General features: G+C 36.7%; 1 protein-coding gene across 2 annotated transcripts; it reads left to right on the forward strand.

Moving 5' to 3' along the window:
- Positions 1-692: 692 nt before the first annotated feature.
- On the forward strand, positions 693-5,590 carry LOC132059702 (uncharacterized). 2 transcript variants are annotated; one of them, XM_059452414.1, is made up of 3 exons: positions 693-846; positions 972-1,255; positions 5,340-5,590. In XM_059452414.1, exon 2 carries the CDS (start codon positions 985-987, stop codon positions 1,243-1,245), a length of 261 nt encoding a protein of 86 aa, XP_059308397.1. In that variant the 5' UTR covers positions 693-846; positions 972-984; the 3' UTR covers positions 1,246-1,255; positions 5,340-5,590. The 2 variants fall into 2 exon arrangements, with proteins under 2 accessions (XP_059308397.1, XP_059308396.1); XM_059452413.1 differs by having other exon boundaries at positions 697-846; positions 5,335-5,590.
- Positions 5,591-18,228: the final 12,638 nt, after the last annotated feature.

Consider the following 18,228-nt stretch of genomic DNA (forward strand, 5'->3'; position numbering starts at 1 on the left):
TTGTTCGTAAATATCAGCTTATAGAATTCAAGAGATACTCTACTCTTTTGTAAATCAACTTTCATTTCCCCTCCGCATACTTGTTCTAAATTTGTATACGCTTTACCTTAATTCAAGTTTAAATCGATAAGCATTGCCTGATTTAAATTGAATTTACTATAATTACAATTTCAAGTAAATAAGCATTGTATACTAATTTAATTAAGGTATAAAGTAATTAAAATCAGAACAAAGCAATAAATCCAATCAATTCTATTTTGTTGATTAATTTTATCATGCGCAATGTTCAATCTGAACTGTATGTCATCTGTTTAATAATCGGGTCGTAAGATGATTTTTTTCAAATATTAACAATCTAAACTCAATAAAATCGTTAAATTGAGTTGAATTAAGATTTGTACCTTTTACTGATGTTGTAGCAAAGAAAATCAATTGAGAAATCTGGCTTGAAATAACGATTTTGAATAATGTGAAAAATTGGGAACGAAGTTGGGCTGGGTTAACGATATGAAAGAAGGGAAGAATTTGAGAATAACGATATTTGTTTTTATACGTAATGCTTGGGGAGTGTAATGCTTTTTACTATGTTACTTTTGCTTCTGAAGGGCGATAATAATTAAAGACACTCATTTTGCAAGAAAATCTAAAGACTAACCAAAAGAGGGGCATTCGCGGCAATTGCCCAAGTGCAAGTGACCCAAATCCAGAGAGTAATCGAGGGTCCAAGTAGAATAGCCCATTAACCCGATATATAAGCATTTTGTCATTTGCTCGGTTTAACTTGTGAATTGTGAAAGTTAAGAGCTCGCTTCGCGAAAATCCTCTCAATCAACGACCAGCAAAAAGGTAATAATTCTCCACAAATTCACTTGCACATAATTAAATTCCCTAAAAACTTCATTATTGTTACCAATCTCATATTTCTAAGCTCGATTTACTTAGGGTTTGGATTCAAATTTTGTAATTTTCAGGGAAAAGAAAAGAATGGGATTCATAATGGAATTTGCGGAGAACTTGATATTGAGATTGATGGAGGATCCACAGGAGAGAGATCGCAAGTTTCGAGAACATGTGTACGCAACAAAGGCGAGGTGTGATAAGACTAAGGAGATGTGGAGTTATCCTATCCGTCCGTATGGTTTCTGGACATTTGATAGACACAATGCTCAGAATTTCTGGGACCCACAGATCAGCCAAGTCGACGGTCGTCGTGATCCTTATGATGACCTCCTCAAGGACAAGTGATGACTTTGAGGTGACCTCTGTTTCAATTTCTTTGTCTGATTTTGACTTAGCATGGAGTTTAAGAAAGTAAAGAAACTTTTGAATCTTGTCAAAGTAGGGGTAAGGTCTGCGTACACACTACCCTCCTCAGACCCCACTTGTGGGATTACACTGGGTTTGTTGTTTGTCGTCGTCGTCGTTTTAGGCTAAAGATGTGTATAATGTCCCAAAATGGTCTTTAATCTTGTGGTCTTAAATATGCCATTTGGGAAACTTGGAATTGAAGAGTTGTCAGAAAAGGAAATATGCATTTAAAATGGACTAAAAAAGAAAATAAGACAAATATATTGAGACGGATGGAGCAGTAGCTTTTGCTGAATATTCTTGTATCATGCTGTTCTTGCTTAAAAGGAGGAAATATAAAGGCTTAAGTTATAGAACTCTTGTGATTTAGCAACTTAAAATTTTGCTTTATTTGAAAATTTATGTTCTACTACTTCTTTGTGGTAATGCTTGTGAGGTTGTACTTACTAGATATGTCATAAAGTCTCTGTTAGCCTATCATAATTCCCGTAATTTGATCAGCAAGGACTTGTTGCATCCATTGTTTGAGCTCCCTTTTTACTCAACCTAGAGCCTTGAGCATTATACAAGGGCATGCTGTAGGACTAGGAGTGGCAAATGGGCAGGTCGGATCGTATATGGGTGGGTCAAAACTCAAAACGTGTTAAACAAAAACGGATAAAATATACACTTTTTGTCACCAGCTTTGACTCTATCACTTGCTTTACTCTCCATTTTCATTAGTGAAACTTTTTCACAAAATTAAGCCTAAATATCTTTGAGTTCAATTTGGGTTTCCGACAGACCCTCGGCTCAAAGAAAAAGCATTTCAAAGAAGTTTGGAAAAAGAAATTCGGAAGTGAAAAGGCCATGCAAATAATAAAGAAAGCATGACATAACATTCTGAAAACAAAAACATGAACAGTAACTAGAACAAAATAATAAGATAATTGAAGTATAAGAAACAACAGATAGTAACAGGAATCGAAGAACAAGAAACTACAAGAATACTACTACTACTACTACTGGTATGAAAGGAGAAGCTAGGCAACACGCAACTACCTACTAACCTTCTACCCTAATCCGTGTCTTCTAGAACCTCCTTTCTAAGTTCATGTCCGCGGTAAGCTGAAGTTGCGCCATGTCCTGCAGGAGTAACAAAGTACCTGCTCGATGGCATTGCCACTACATGTAGGGGCACAGGGAGAAGCCAAGCTACGGGTTCGGCCAAACCAAAAGCTTTTGTTCAAACTTGTTTGTGCTAAGAAATTCATTAATATGTACACTTATTAAATTTAGAACTCAGATATTAGCATTTGAAGTCGTTGTTCTAAAATCCAGATGCCATAAAGTTGTAATCATGGCTCTGCCTCTGACTACATGGGCATTCCTCTCAGAAAGAATTGTCATAGGATTGTAACAAAGTCAATGTACACTCTCTATCACCAGCTTTGACTCTATCACTTGCTTTAGTCTCCATTTTCATTTGTGAAACTTTTTGCAGTTATCTTTCACAAATTATGCCTAAATGTCTTTCAGTTCAATTTGTTCCACTTTGGTTTTTGTTTCTTTTAGATACAAGTTCCCACTATATAGACTGGAGGATCATGCTGCAGTTTACTGAAAGAGAAAATTCTCAGATCCAGTTTGGTTTCCTGCAACCAAAAAAAGAAAAAAACACTTGTATCTTTCATGTAGTGCAGATGTGGCTATTCCTCTAGAGCTTGATTTGTTTTTACCCTGATGCAATAGATATTTTTCATCATTCCCACGTTGAAGATTCTAAATTACTGGTATCCTGGAAATTTATGAATAGCTTTATCTGTTTATATTTTGGCCTATCGTGGCCTGTAATTTGGCAAAGAGAGAGTGGGCCGTCTGACTCTTATCATTGAAGGCTGGAAATGCTTGTACTCTGCTTCCTTCCTGCCCATTAAATTGGTATGAAGTGCTAACTGTTGTACGACAGACAAAATGCTCCTTAGTTTATTGTTTAATCATTAGTAGATTTTACCTTAGTAGTAACTTGATAATAGGTGTTAAAAGCGCAGAACAAAGTAGACTTAAAATCAAATGGAACTAAGTTATCTTGAAAAGAATTACAATTTGTAGGAATTCATGCAAATCTGGCAAAAAATATACCATAAAGGAAGCAAAAGATCCATATAGATGGTATCAACTAATTGGTACTAAGCTCTCGCTTGGCCATAGATTTTGGGAGCATATTTAAATATTTTTCAAATCTTTGTTTTGGCCATAGAATTTTGAAAGATTTTGAAAACAAATCCTCAAATCCCGAATTCCGGCTCAAACCTGTTTTTGGGCCAAGATCTATCTATTGGCCTTTTTTAAAAATTCTAAACTTACCTCAAACTTTTATATTTTATAAAAAAGCCCCCATCTCTTATTACCCAACTAATCTGTTACCATTCTCAAAAATAAAAAAAATATGATGACCTATTTACCATGTTTCCCCCATTAAAGCACGTCTCCTCTGTAAACTAAACGAGTTAATGTTTTGCTTGATTTGTATGATTTTTCTTCAGATTGGTTTTGCTTGATTTGTATGAATTTTCTTCAGATTTGTTTTGCTTGATTTGTATGAATTTTTCTTCAGATTTGTAAACCCTTGCCAATATATGAGGTCTCTCATCTCCTACATTGAATAATCTTTGCTTGTAATGGTGATAAATTGGTTAGAAAGCAAGTATGTTTGGGTATTCTTGATAGTTTTTAGAACTTAGGGGTACAAGTCATGTTTTTTTTTTTAAAAGTGAAATATGTTTTGAAAATCTATGGCCAAACATATTTTCAAAATTTGAAAAACTTCACCCAAGTTAAGTTTTTCAAAATTATTTTGGGAATCTATGGCCAAACGTTAGCTAAGTCTTAGAAAAGTGTATAAATTTATGAAAGTCAAGGCTATCAAATTCCAAGTTCAGGGAGTAATTAGGCCAACATAAAATTCAAATATACACGTAGCTTCCATTTGGCCATAGATTTTGGGAGCGTATTTTCAAAATATTTTTTCAAATCTTTGTTTGGCCATAAAATTTTGACAGATTTTGAAAACAAATCTTCAAATCACAAATTCTGGTTTAAACCTGTTTTTTGGCCAAGATCTATCCGTTAGCCTTTGTAAATTTTTTTACAATTACCCAAAACTTCTTTATTTTATAAAAAAGCCCCATCTGTTTATGAACCAACTAATCCATATCTACTATTTTTCCCCATTAATCAAGAATACTTCAAAACACAAGAATTATTTGAAGGCTTGAAGCTATTTCCTAAGCAGTCACTATCATTTTAATCCCAAAAATTATGTCACTGCGTGTAATGTCCAAAAACTAATTATTGAGTCTCCATATCCAAAGTTGTCTCACATTTGCAAAAATTGAAATGCAAAAACAGTACGATTCAACAACGAAATTACACAAATTGAGATGCATTCAACAAGAAAATTACAAAATTAGTAAAATAATATACTTGAACCAAATTCAACAATAAAATGAAAACACATAGGAATAATTTAGGATTAGCAAATATGTTTGTTTGGTATTGTTGGGTATTCTTGATAGTTTTCAGAACTTATGGATATAGGTCATGTTTCATGATTGTCAAAAAAAAAAAAAAAAAAAAAAAAAAAAAAAAAGAAAAATAAAAGTGAAATATGTTTTGAAAAATTATGGCCAAACACATTTTTAAAATTTGAAAAACTTCATCCAAATCAAGTTTTTCAATTTTTTTTTTTTTTTGGGAACCTACGGCCAAACGCTAGCTAAGGTTTAGTGATGTTGGTACTCTTGATCTAGGGTCCAGATTTTGTTGGGAGTTTTTGATTTTCTTGGATGTGTGTATCAATAGAAAATGTAGCGAACCTCAAATCACTGAATATTAGAAAGAAAATGGGTCCATATGGGTTGTAATGATAGTGAGGATTCATATGGAAGACCTAATGAGGTTGTGAGGCATAGTAGTTGTATTAAATTGTGATTGACAACACTAGGAGTAAGCACATTGAAGTTCAAGTTTTGGTTTTACTTGCAGGATAGCCAGGAGACGTCAGCAAAGAAGTTCTTTTAGAGTACCTGGTAATCCAGATTGTTTCTAATGCGTATTATCTGTTTTCTGAACATTCTCCGTAATTGACTATTCGAACAATTGAATAAATCGTGATGTTATCAATGATGTAAAAGGTACCTTGTTTTCATAAACTTTTGTTTTCTCAATGTTGCATTTGAATCCTTAATTTGAAGGAACATGTGAGGCAGTGATGTTTGCCTCGGATGCTCTGCTTATCTCATGATGTGAAAGTTGAATGTGTACGCTATTTGAAAGAGAACTAGAGAAAGAAGCTACAAAACTGGGTGCAAATGCCAGTAAGTAAGTAGTTAAGTTGTTCTTAGTAAATTTACTTTCCGCACTGAGACTAATTGTTTAGGTCTGAAAGACATCATCAAACTTATCAGTAGTAAACTTAGTATTACATTTAATATGGTCTTGAAGACTAGAATCCAAAGTTTCATTTTCGTAGAGGGAAAACTAACGAAGTTTGCTATAGACGATGGTGCTGAAATCACCCTCCTGTAACCACTCCTCTTTAGTTAAGTGAATAATGAGTCAGTGAACAAGGGAAGGGAAAGGCTATAGATGAGGATAGAACGTTCTTGCATTACTAGCAATTGTAAAAGCATGTCGTTGCTCTTGCTACCACATGCGGTGTAAACTAACCCTAATCTATGAAGTAAGTAGCAGGCATTACTTTTCTACTAAACTATAATAAGTTGAAATTCTACAAGAACAAGCGGAAGGCAGGGTTGGTGTTGCGTGGAAGGTGTAATTGTACATATGCAAATCATTACTACTTGGAGATAACTATCAGAGAATACACATCATTCACATGGCAGAGGCTGCATAAGGAGTGATTCAAAAGGTTTACCCCAATGTCTTCACCTCATTACACTAGTTCATTGGGACCACAACTGCACGTCACATAATCATTCCAAGCTCCATTCACTTCCAGTCCAAACTCCTTCATTCACTTCCAGTTTAATTAGAAGCAACTTCCCCCTTTTCTACAGTGACTGAACCTTTTTTATATGCCTTGGAGATAGCTTCAATAGCTATTTTGTGGGATGTAGTTAGTGACACTAAATCCCTTCGTCCTCAGAGCACGTTGTGCCTTCACCTAACTTTTACGCAGCACAACAGAAGCGGTTACGGGCAAGTGCGTGACCTTAACGTCCACAAAAATTGTTATTTTTCAGCTAACATTTGTTATAAGAGGACTAAAAGGGATGCTCTGCCTTCTCTCTAACCTAGTGAGAGTTTTAACCTCAACAAGCCCGCCCCCCCCGCCCCGGGGGCCCGAATTACCAATCCCTTCTTTGCTCCTTATTCGATAACAGCTGCATCGGACAACACTATGACAGAAAAAGAACTCGACCAATTACGTCGTAGCACTAGCATGCACCGCCCTAGATTCATCATCCTATGAGAATTGGGTGGACGTCGTTTGGGCCAACTCGAAATTCAAATCGAAATCCGAACTTTTTGAATATTTGGTTTGGATTTTTGGATTATGGATTTGACTATTGTTTTATTTTAAAAATTTATGGATATTGGAATTACTATTGCGAATTATTGGATATCCGCAAAATTCGAAATTTTTATGCCTTATATTCAGCCGTACTCATCTCATATGTGCCCAATACAAATAAGTCTAATTTTCAAAGGTTCAATACATTAGTACCCTATGGCCCCACCCATTATAGTATTAAGTCTAATATGAAATTACACAGTCCTTATTAACTGTAGAGATTATACATTCTAAGGAGCAAACTATTAAGTGGATTGAGGTTGTTAATTGTTATGGCCTTTCTTAAAGGCTCAAAAGTCAACCCAAAATACGAAATATCCAAACCGGTTAATCTAAAATCGAACTTACAAATTCAATCCAATCCGAACTTATTTGAATTGAATTTAAAATGTATGTTCTTCAATCCAAAAATCGAAAATTTCATATCCAATTTGATGGCCCAAATGCCCACCCTAGATGAGACTCCCAGAAAAATTAAGTTTTTGCGATAAACTTGTGACTTATCCCACCAACCAATGCAGACTCGTCAGGCTTTGAAATAATTTTTTCAAGAAAATTTACAAGATGCACATGACAATCCATCGCACCATCCCCACTTTATTCCAATCACCACGATCGACAAAGAACGATTATACTGCCCCTGGAAATAGGCAATTATCATAAAACTTCTAGGCAAGAAAATGGCTTATAACTACCTTCGAACCAAACTCATTGCTCTTTGGCAGCCTCCTGAAATTTTGCAACCCACCAAAATATACAATAAAGTTCTTTTTTTCACATTGTCATTGTCCTTTAGGAAGAAAGAGCGGTAAGCTTGTGATAATTGAGTGACGTGGGTCGTGGCTAGGGGTGGGCGTTCGGATTGGATATGAAAATTTCGATTTGAATTTTCGGTTTTTGGATTGAAGAAATTATAATCCAAATCCAATCCAAATAAGCTCGGACTGGATTGGATTTTGTAAGTTCGGTTTCGGATTAATCAGTTTGGATATTTCGAATTTGACTTTTGAGTTTTTAAGACAGGCTTATTTGTAACTAAATTCATGTGTCCAGTTATCAAGTTACATGTCTTAGCATAATGTGAAACCAAATTAGAACTAGAAACCAAAGTGCGTCTTCCTCTATTTCAACACAAGAATATTTTTCAAGTTTGAGTTCCACAGAGGAAAATCTAGATCTTAATTACTTTGTAATAGTAAGAACAATTAGGGTCATAGCCCGTAGGGTATTAATCTATTAGACCTTTCGAAATTGGATTTATTAGTATTATTGGCCTATTGGACACATATGATATGTGTAGGGTTGATTATAAGGTATAAAAATTTCAAATTTTCGGATATCCAAATATCCATATTACTAAATCCAATATCCAAAAATTTTAAAAATAAAATCCGCAATCCAAAAATTTTAAAAATAAAATCCGCAATCCAATCCATAATTCAAAAATCCAAACCAAAAATTCAAAATGTTCGGATTTCGGATTGGCCCAAATTATGCCCACCCCTAGTCGTGGCCCCGTGGGGTTGTTTAAGAAATTCATGCATGTTCCCAAAATGGTATATTTATCATATGTATAGTAGTAATTAAATTCTAGAAATGATATTGACAGAGATGTAGTACTTTTTAATCAATCAAATTTTTTAGCGCACATGATCCATTTTACACCTTAGGCTTGGGACGACAATTCTCTAATTAAAATGGGTGTACTTCTAGTTTCAAGGGTAATATTTATGTTTGTTGAGAAATAGGAAAATCGATTAATTAATTGAATAAAAAAGGACATAGAAGAGAAATAACCACCAGTAGCTATTTATGAACTATCTAAAAATAAAATAAATTAGAAGTGTTTTCTTTAAAATGGGTGTACTTCAAGTTTCAAGGGTAATATTTATGTTTGTTGAGAAATAGGGAAAACAAATAATTGAATAAAAAAGGACATAGAAGAGAAATAACCACCAGTAGCTATTTATGAACTATGTACATGAAAAATAGAAGTGTTTTGTTTATCCATTCTAAACATAAACGTCTGTTTCAAATGACTAATTAGACACTTTCTTTGCTTACCATCACCAACTCAGAGGGAAAAAAACATATCACAAAATGGAAGTCTCCACAAAAAATGTAAAATCCGCTAATATGACACATATACAGAAAAGATCTGCATATTTTCCTAATTTTTTTTTTGTCATTAATGTACCCATAATTGAAAGTTCATTCTTTTGGTAGAAATGATACAGAGAAATTAAATTAATAGTGAAATTAAATTAATAGTGGTTAACCTACATCACCGTGCAAAGCTTTTAATCCAAAGGTGATACACACAAGCAGCCATGGTAATTATATAAATTGCCGCACTTGAGTTGTTTCCTCTAGCATGAACTTTAGCCCATCTCAGTGCCTCAAGCCAAGACATAACCATTTTGCTAATCCCCTGCCACCAATGTAGCAGTTTACTCCATACCTGTGAGAAAATTCACATTTAAAAAATAAGTGAGTTATGCTTTCCATTTGAGTTGTACACAGTGTGCATTCTCAATCAAGTATCGTTTTCTCTATTTTTGTGTGCACGAAATGTGTAGAAATTTATTTTTAGTGCGTATACATATAATCACTCTAAAAAACTTCATGATGTGGAGGTTAATTAAAATCATCACCAATTAAAATTAACGGTGAGTTAAAATAAGTTGAACCCGTTAACAAACAACACAACAATACATTTTGAACAGATAAAACACTAAACCATGTAAAGTATAGAAGTAAAATAGAAAAAGGAAAGGAATGGAAGATGCATAAATAGTATTGGTAAAATCTGCAATGTCTAATGAATAAGAAGGGGAAAATTTAAATTCTTGCAGACTTTTCTAGACATTAAATAAAAGTAAATTTTAAGAAATTGAGGAAAACGATAAATGGAGATCATGGCCTAGGAAGATGCCACATCAACTCTCTTATGATCAAGACTATCGATATAATAGATTGATTACCTATTCTTTGTTTTCTATGACTATTTAAGTATATTTCAGTTCGATCAAGTCAAATGAAAAAAAATATAAAGATACTTCAAATTCAATTTCCCAACAAGTACTATAAGGTCAAATTCAATTTCCCAACAAGTACTATAAGGCTATAAAACTTGTAAAGAGGAATATCATATCAGTTCTTGTTTTCAGCTTATCATTTGCTTTAATCCTCAAACTTGTCAAATTACTATAATTACTTGATACTCTTCTCCACCCTTTATTGCCTTGTCTCCAGCTGGACACCACCCTCATCTCCTTACAGAGAAGAAAAAACAGCTTCTTTTTTGTATCGTGTTACCCTGCAATGCTATACTCAAATTTCAACAGGTAACGGGGCTGGAACTACTGTCTTTCTTGAGGAAAACCTAGAGAAATCAAGGCTGATGCCCGGAATCATCCTTATAGTACTCTTACTTACGAAGTTGATTATTAAACAATTGTTAAAGATGCTTAATACAAGCTTAAACATGCTAAGACAAATATAAAATATTGCTACTCACAACTGGTAGCTCCAAATATGATTTTTTCCATTATAATAACTATGGAAAAAGCACCAAGAATGGGGAAAAAGACAAAAAAATCGAAAACTTTATATACAAAGAGTTTCGAATGAAAAGGAGAAGAATGATTTCTTCTCTTCCTCGGCTGCAACTGGTATTGAGAAATTGAATGTTCTATTTTGATACTGTTGATGGTCTTAATTCTTCTCGGCTATTGATTTATTTATTTTTCGCAAACACTACCGCTCTGAGAAAAGCAAACAACGACTTTATTAAAGTGAGCAAACATGTAGCAACTGTAACGACCTGTTAAGTCATTTTGTGATTTTGCTTCTTTTTTCTTAAATGACCTTTCCCGTAGGTTCTTTGTGGTATATTTGACTTGCGGGGATGGGTAGCGCGATACTCGAGGCATCTGGTTGAGTTTTGGGAAAAAAGGTCTTTTTGAAAATTCTTAAGAGATTGGTTGACCAAAGTCAACATCAGGGGTAAATGAGCCTTTTTTGAAGTTTCGTTGATTCCATTAGGTTCAAAATGTGATTTTTGACTTAGTCGATTCATTGGTTCGGTTGGAAATTTAGCTTTGGTGCAATAGTGCGACTAAGATGTATCGTGATTTCAGACAACACTACTGGTGGGGTAGAATGAAGAGAGATATTGTAGATTTCATTGCTCAATGTTTGAATTGCCAGCAAGTCAAGTATGAGCACCAGAGACCTGGCAGTGTGCTTCAGAGGATGCCTATTCCTGAGTAGAAGTGGGAGAGGTTAGCTATGAATTTTGTTGTGGGTCTTCCGAAGACCTTGGGCAAGTATGATTCGGCTTAGGTCATTGTGGATAATTTGACTAAGTCTGCACAATTAATTCTAGTTCAGATTACGTATAATGCAGAGAAGTTGGCCAGGATTTAGATCCGCGAGATTGTGCAATTGCATGGGGTTCCTGTTTCCATTATTTCCGACCGAGGTACTCAGTTTACCTCCTATTTCTGGAAGACTTTGCAAAGAGAGTTAGCTACTCAGTCAGATCTTAGCACCGCATTTCATCGACAGACCGATGGTCAGTCCAAAAGGACCATATATAGGTACTTGAGGATATGTTGAGTGCTTGCGTTATTGATTTTGATGGTCATTGGGACCAATTCTTACCATTGATAGAGTTCGCGTACAATAATAGCTACCATTCGAGTATTGATATGGCGCAATTCGAGGCTTTATATGGTAGAAGGTGTCATTCTCCGATTGGGTGGTTTGATGCTTTTGAGGTGACACCTTGGGTACAGATTTGCCGAGGAAGTCTTTGGATAAGGTGAAGCTGATTCAAGAAAAGCTTCTGGCAGCTCAGAGTAGGTAAAAGGTGTATGCGGACTGTAAGGTTCGAGATTTGGAGTTTACGGAGGGTGAACAGGTTCTTCTGAAGATTTCACCCATAAAGGGTGTCATGCGATTTGGGAAGAAGGGCAAGTTGAGTCCGAGGTACATTGGTCCATTTGAGATTCTCCGTCGTGTTGGTGCAGTGGCTTATGAGTTAGTTTTGCCACCAAGCCTGTCAGGTGTTCATCCGGTATTTCATGTTTCCATGCTGAAGAGGTACCATTCAGACGGTTCGTATATCATTTGTTGGGACTCCGTGTTGCTTGATGAGAATTTGTCTTACGGAGAAGAGCCTATCGCGATCTTGGATAGGCAAGTGAGAAAGTCGAGATCAAAAGAGATAACTTCGGGCCAAGGTGCAACGAAAGTTACGCTCCCGTGAGGAGGAAACATGGGAGATCGAGTCCGATATGCGTTCTATATATCCCTAGTTGTTTATCGACTCAGGTACTTTTCCCCGTTCCTTTCCTTGTCATTCGAGAACGAATGATTGTTTAATTGGTATATGATGTAACGACCTGTTTGGTCGTTATTGTGCTTTTGACCTATAGCCCCCGTTGACCCTTCCCCGAGCCCTGTTAGTAAGATTTTGACCTGCGGTGATGGGCGAAAAGATTCCTGAGGTAATCGGGCGAGTAGTATGATGACTTATGATAATTAGAACTTTAAATTGAAAAATCGTTGATTGATAGTTGACTTTTGGGTAAACAGATCTTTTCCAGAAATTCATCGATTCCGTGAGGTCCGGAGGATCGATTATGACTTGGTGGGATCTTCAGTTTGGTTCCCGAGGCACTTGAGAGCGTTTTAGGCTATTGGTTGGAGAGTTGGTTTTTGGCCGTCGGGGGTTGACCCGATCAAATAGACTCTGATGGGAAATTTGAGACCACGAGTGAGTCCGTAGTGTGTTTTTATGTATGTATGCATAACTGTTTTGTATCTGGGAGGTCTTGGTTGGATGTCTGGATTTGGGGAGAACTTAGTGAAAAATCAGAAAATGTTGGTTTCTGATGTCTCGCTCCAAAGAAGACTGGGTGCGCCCCAGCGGATGGTATTCCACCGAGGCGAATGCGCGGCTGCGGGACCACTTCCGCTGTTCTAGATTCATTAAATGCCTACACTAAACCCTTCATTTCCCATTCCAAAAATTAATTCTCCAAAGTGACTCGAGGGCGATTTGAAGTGTTTTCTGAGTGGATTCATGCCGGGGTAAGTCTCTTCCACCTTGTGATTCATTACTTACTTTCCAAAGCTTGAAATCTATGTTGAAAATCTAGAAAGCTAGTTGGAGAAGATGAGTTTCAAACTTAATTTTATTATTTAAATTTTAGGCTTTGAATGTGAGATTAATTGATGTGACTAATCTAAGCATGTAATTTCATTAATTAGTAACCAATAGGCTTGAATCTTCAACTTGAGTTGAGAAATTTAATATGGAAAAGCTAGGCTTTATGCCTAATTTGGGGGTTTTGCCTTGAATGATGAAATTGATTGATGATTGAGCTAAATTAGCAATTGGAGAGTAGAATTGAACTTCTAGAACGTTGGGTTATCAATTCTATCTTTTGAAATACCCTTTTTACCCTTATGGGTCCGATTCCCCTCTTTTCCTTAGTTGATTTTGATTCAAACGAATGTATAGCAATATGAGTACCGTTGTTCCCCGTTTCTAACTTAGATTTCGGTAATGTCTAGACTTTGAGTATTCAGAGGCTCTTCGGAAGGGCAAGGCTCAGATTTAACTATTCGTGGCACCAGCTCGGCAGCGAGGTAGGTTACGACTTACCTTTTTGGTTAGACTCTAGTTAGTGAAGCATATGTAGAGTTAGTTATTGACGGAGAAAGCCTGTTAAGCCCTCTTGTGTATGGTTAGGGATGGATACTCTTAGGTTGGTATTGTTGTTGACTTTGTGGGCTTGTTGCCTCGTTTGTTGTGATTTGGCTTGTTGCCAGGTGTGTGGTATTGGGCTTGTTGCTAAATTATCATGTTGTGGTTGTGATATTTTTGTCTCTCACTTTTCTTGACATCATCATTGATAAAGGAAAGAACTTGACTCGGTAGTGATATTGTGATATGTGCTCATGCAGAGGCTCAATTGAGATTTGATATGCTTACGTTTGAGATTGATATTATGCATTGCATTCATACTTATTTTTCATGATACATTGATAAGAACTGTGATTGGTACTGATGATGATAAGTGAGAAGGGAACATCCAAGATTATGGACAAATTTGATATATTAGCCATTTCTGGGCTGTGTACGGAATGGCTAGTGATATGGAAGCCACCTCTGGGCTGTGTGCGAAGTGGCTGGTGTTGTGGAAGTCATCTTTGGGCTCTGTGTGGAGTGACTAGTACATGGACTTCGCAGGTCCCCTATGGGTCATGACTATCGATACGTGGAGGTTATCCGTCCGTAGCATGTGTGTACGAGACAGACATTTGGCCAGTGTATATCATATGCACTCATTACTTCATTCATATATTACATTGATTCTGCCTTGGTATTCCTATCACGTGTGTTATTGTTTCTTGGTCTGTGTTGTGATTGTACTTGACTACTCGCGTGCCTATCTTTCAGTTTCTTTCTTTTATATATGTTATCTAACTGTTGTCAGCCTATGATACCTACTGGTACATGGTGTATGTATTGATAGATACTACCTTGCTGTACGCTTTTTATGAGTGCAGAGTTCGTAGTAGGGTCCACTTTTACCCCTCGAGAGTAATTTCGAGGCTAGGCTTTCGAGTGTCCAGGGTGAGCATCTGATGGATCCGCTGCCCGGAGACTCCTCTATCCCTTTGTCTTTATTTTCCCATTCTGAGACAGATGTTTATTTTTAGACTTGAATTTTGTTGACATATGTACTTTGTTGCTCTTGTACTATTCAGACCAGATTCAGGGGTTTTATGTTGTAGGATTCCGCATGATTATCTATTTATGATTTGAGACTGCTATTTCTTCTTATTTACTTTCTTATTCTGTTTTTGGAAGTTGAGTAAGGGACGGGTTAGCCTACCAAGTGGGAATGGGTTTGTTCCCACGCGATACGTGATTTGGGTCGTGACAGTAAGCCATTCGCAACCCAACTTAAAGCAAAATATTAATAGAATAATGCAGAATTAAATATACAAGTTGATTTTAAGTCTTAAATATCCTCAATCACAAAAATACGGAAAATAAAAGTACAACTATCCCCGAATCTAGTGTCACTAGTGCAAGAACGAACTAAGATAGAGTTTAAGTCTGGGAATACATCCTGAAAATACATAAGCTGTCCAGAAATAATAGACAGTAAGTAAGGATAGCTGAAGAAGATCCGGTTCCATGGATCACACTAATGGTTCACCTCGAATCGTCGCGATGGTCTCCTCAATGGCTGGCAGCATCTCGAGATCCACTCGTGCTAGGAATAGAATCTGCACACAAAAGGTGCAGCAAGTGTAGCGTGAGTACGGGACAAAACATGTACTCAGAAGCATCGTCCACCAACCCTAACGAAAACGGAGATGAGGTTTGGCCTACGATTACTACTTCCACACTTAACCACTATTAGTCCACAAAAATATATTCACAATAATCTCAATAATATCGGGTTATAAGCCTAGGTGAAAGCTCCTAATCCGCAAATCCGTCATGTTTCCAAGTAGGCATTTAAACTAAACCAGGAAACAACTCAAGAGAATCATAACCAAGAAACCAATGAGGTAATGTGATATGCAATGATCTAAAATGTAGTGCAATGCAAGGCCTTTTTCCATCTCCTGGAACACAAACATTCGAACATTAACGAATCGTGACCCATGGGCCATGGGGGACTCGCGAGGTCCATATACCAACCCGACATTCTTAGATCTCCTAGATCACATTGGGTTTCAGTCATTTTAGGTTTCCAATCACAATACTTGGCCCTTAAGCCCACATTACCTGTCATATAGCCGACCTGTCGCACAATACTATCATCACTCTATCCAGAATTATTTCTCACCGGAACTTTCACAAGTATCCTCAAATACACATGAGATACTATAATACACATGAATATGACTTGCTACATAATAAGCAATCAAGCTAAGCAATAGAGACTCAATCTTTAGCTCTTTTCCACTATTAAACGAGTATCTAGGAGTGATGAGAACAAATAGTCACAATGGGACAGGTAAAAGCATAGAAGTAGTAAATAAGGGACCTCATATCCTTATCACAGACACAAATCAATCTATGCTATCAGCTACTGCCCAGAGCATGACATTCAGACCGGACTATATAATGGAAATTATGCAAATACCCTTGTCATGACACCGATATCCGTTACAAGTGCTGTTTCCTCACGAGTATCGGAAGCCCCTTTCGTTACCCCATTGTCCCCTATTATTATTCCAATTTTAACCAACCATGACGCTTAAGTTAAGGTTCATAGTCTCAACATGCCTAGAATACGAGTTGACAATCACAACAATGCCTTGACTTTTCATATAGCATCCGAACGATCCCAATCTGTTCAAACACGAATTATACGTAAGAATACGAGTCAATCTATACCCATGTTTCCGTATGAAAGATTCGGGTCTAGAAAGTCAACCCAAAAACCCTGTTCTAAACCAAAAGTTCAAAATCGTAATTTCATTGCAAAATCGGGTTAAAAGGATCCAATTATTAATCTATGAATCCATAGTAATCCAATGATATCTATAAAACTATACTTTAAATCTGAACTCAAAAAGCCACCCAAAACAGGATTCCCAACCCCTAAGGGTAAAATAGGAATTTTGACACAAAAATTAGTTTACCCATGATCTAAGGAGTCTAGATATCCAATATCAACCAACTCCAACATCAATTTCATGCTCAACTGAGGAAATCCTTATTTTAGACTTAGGGTTCATAAACCCCAATTTTCCACTCCAAAATCATGATTCTTAGCATGAAGACCCCTAAAAATCCATGAATTAATCATAAGAGGAAGGTTAGAATCTTACCCAATAGATGAACCTTGCAAAATCTCCCAAAATCACCTTAGATCTATCTCCCAAGTCCCAAATGTGTGAATGAAATGGCTAAATTCAAATTGGGGAATTTAATAGGTTCTGACCAGCGATTTCAAAGAGGTGCGCTCAAATTATCGCACCTGTGCCCTTCGTACATGCGCTTATTATCTTGCACCTGCGATATTTCATTAACTCCCTCAGGTTCGCAGGTGCAGACCAAACCTCACAGGTGCGGACAAAACCTCGCAGTGCGCCCTCGCACCTGCGGCCTTTCCTCGCACTACTACCACATTGGCGAGAGCCCAACCTCACCGGTACGAGACACCAGATACCAAAAAAATCATGTAACTTCTAAATTTCAGTCTAACACCCAAAACTCATTCAAGACCTCCCGAACACAAATCAAATATTCAAACCTCTCCTAAAACACGCTACGAACTTACTCGCGCACTCGGAATTTTTAAAAGGGGTCACCTTGACCTGGTTTAGGCGAAAAGCCTTAAAATTAGATTTCCAACCAAATGATCAAAATACCCCCGAGTTTCTTAGGAGCCGTACCAACTACTCAACTAAATCATAATCGACATTCCAGACCTAATTGAATCGACGAAATTACCCAAAAAGGCTCATTTACCCCTGATGTTGACTTTGGTCAACCAATGTCACCACCCTATTTCACTAAGTCACATGGGCACGTGCCATTTTTCACCTTGGCAGGTGAACCCTTTCCTAAATCATCAATTTAAACCACAATAAAGTAAATGGAGCAGAATAAGTAGAAGCCTGAAATCATAAATAATCATAAGTGCGGAATATAAATAAAATCCCCAAGGAACTTGTCTGACTCGTACAAGAGCAACTAAGTATTGTTTAGGAAATACAAGTCTCAAATGATAAAAACAACTGTCTGAATGGAAGAAAATATAGACAGGGTAGATAAGCCTCCGGGCAGCGACTCGTCAGATGCTCACCCGGCCTCAAAAATCAATCTCGGAAGTAGAAGTGGAAACCGTCTCAAACTTTACATCCCGAAAAGGAGTGTAGCAACGTAGCATCAGTACAAACGACACGTACTGAGTAGGCATCATAGGACGATAGCAGTTAGTTAACATATACTCCCTCCATTTTAATTTATATGAACCCATTTGACTGGGCACGACATTTAAGAAAGAGGAAAGACTTTTGAAACTTGTGGTTCAAAATAAGCCTTGAAAATTTGTGTGGCTATAAATCATTCATAAAGTGAATTTGTTTCCGAATTAGGAAAGAGGTCATTCATTTTGGCACGGACTAAAAAGGAAATAGGTTCAAACAAATTGAAATAGAGGGAGTATAAAGAAAGAGACTGAAGAATAGATATGCACACAATCATGTATACAAACCACTCAGTCCAAGAATAACAACTCAAGTACATAAGGATCAATAACCGAATCATATCCTACGGTGAAGAACCTAAA

The sequence above is a fragment of the Lycium ferocissimum genome, chromosome 6, assembly GCF_029784015.1.
Source record: "Lycium ferocissimum isolate CSIRO_LF1 chromosome 6, AGI_CSIRO_Lferr_CH_V1, whole genome shotgun sequence".
NCBI classification, from domain to species: domain Eukaryota; kingdom Viridiplantae; phylum Streptophyta; class Magnoliopsida; order Solanales; family Solanaceae; genus Lycium; species Lycium ferocissimum.

What these genes read in the sequence shown, in the direction of transcription:
- LOC132059702 (XM_059452414.1), top strand. Translation starts at nt 985, where the DNA reads ATGGGATTCATAATGGAATTTGCGGAGAACTTGATATTGAGATTGATG.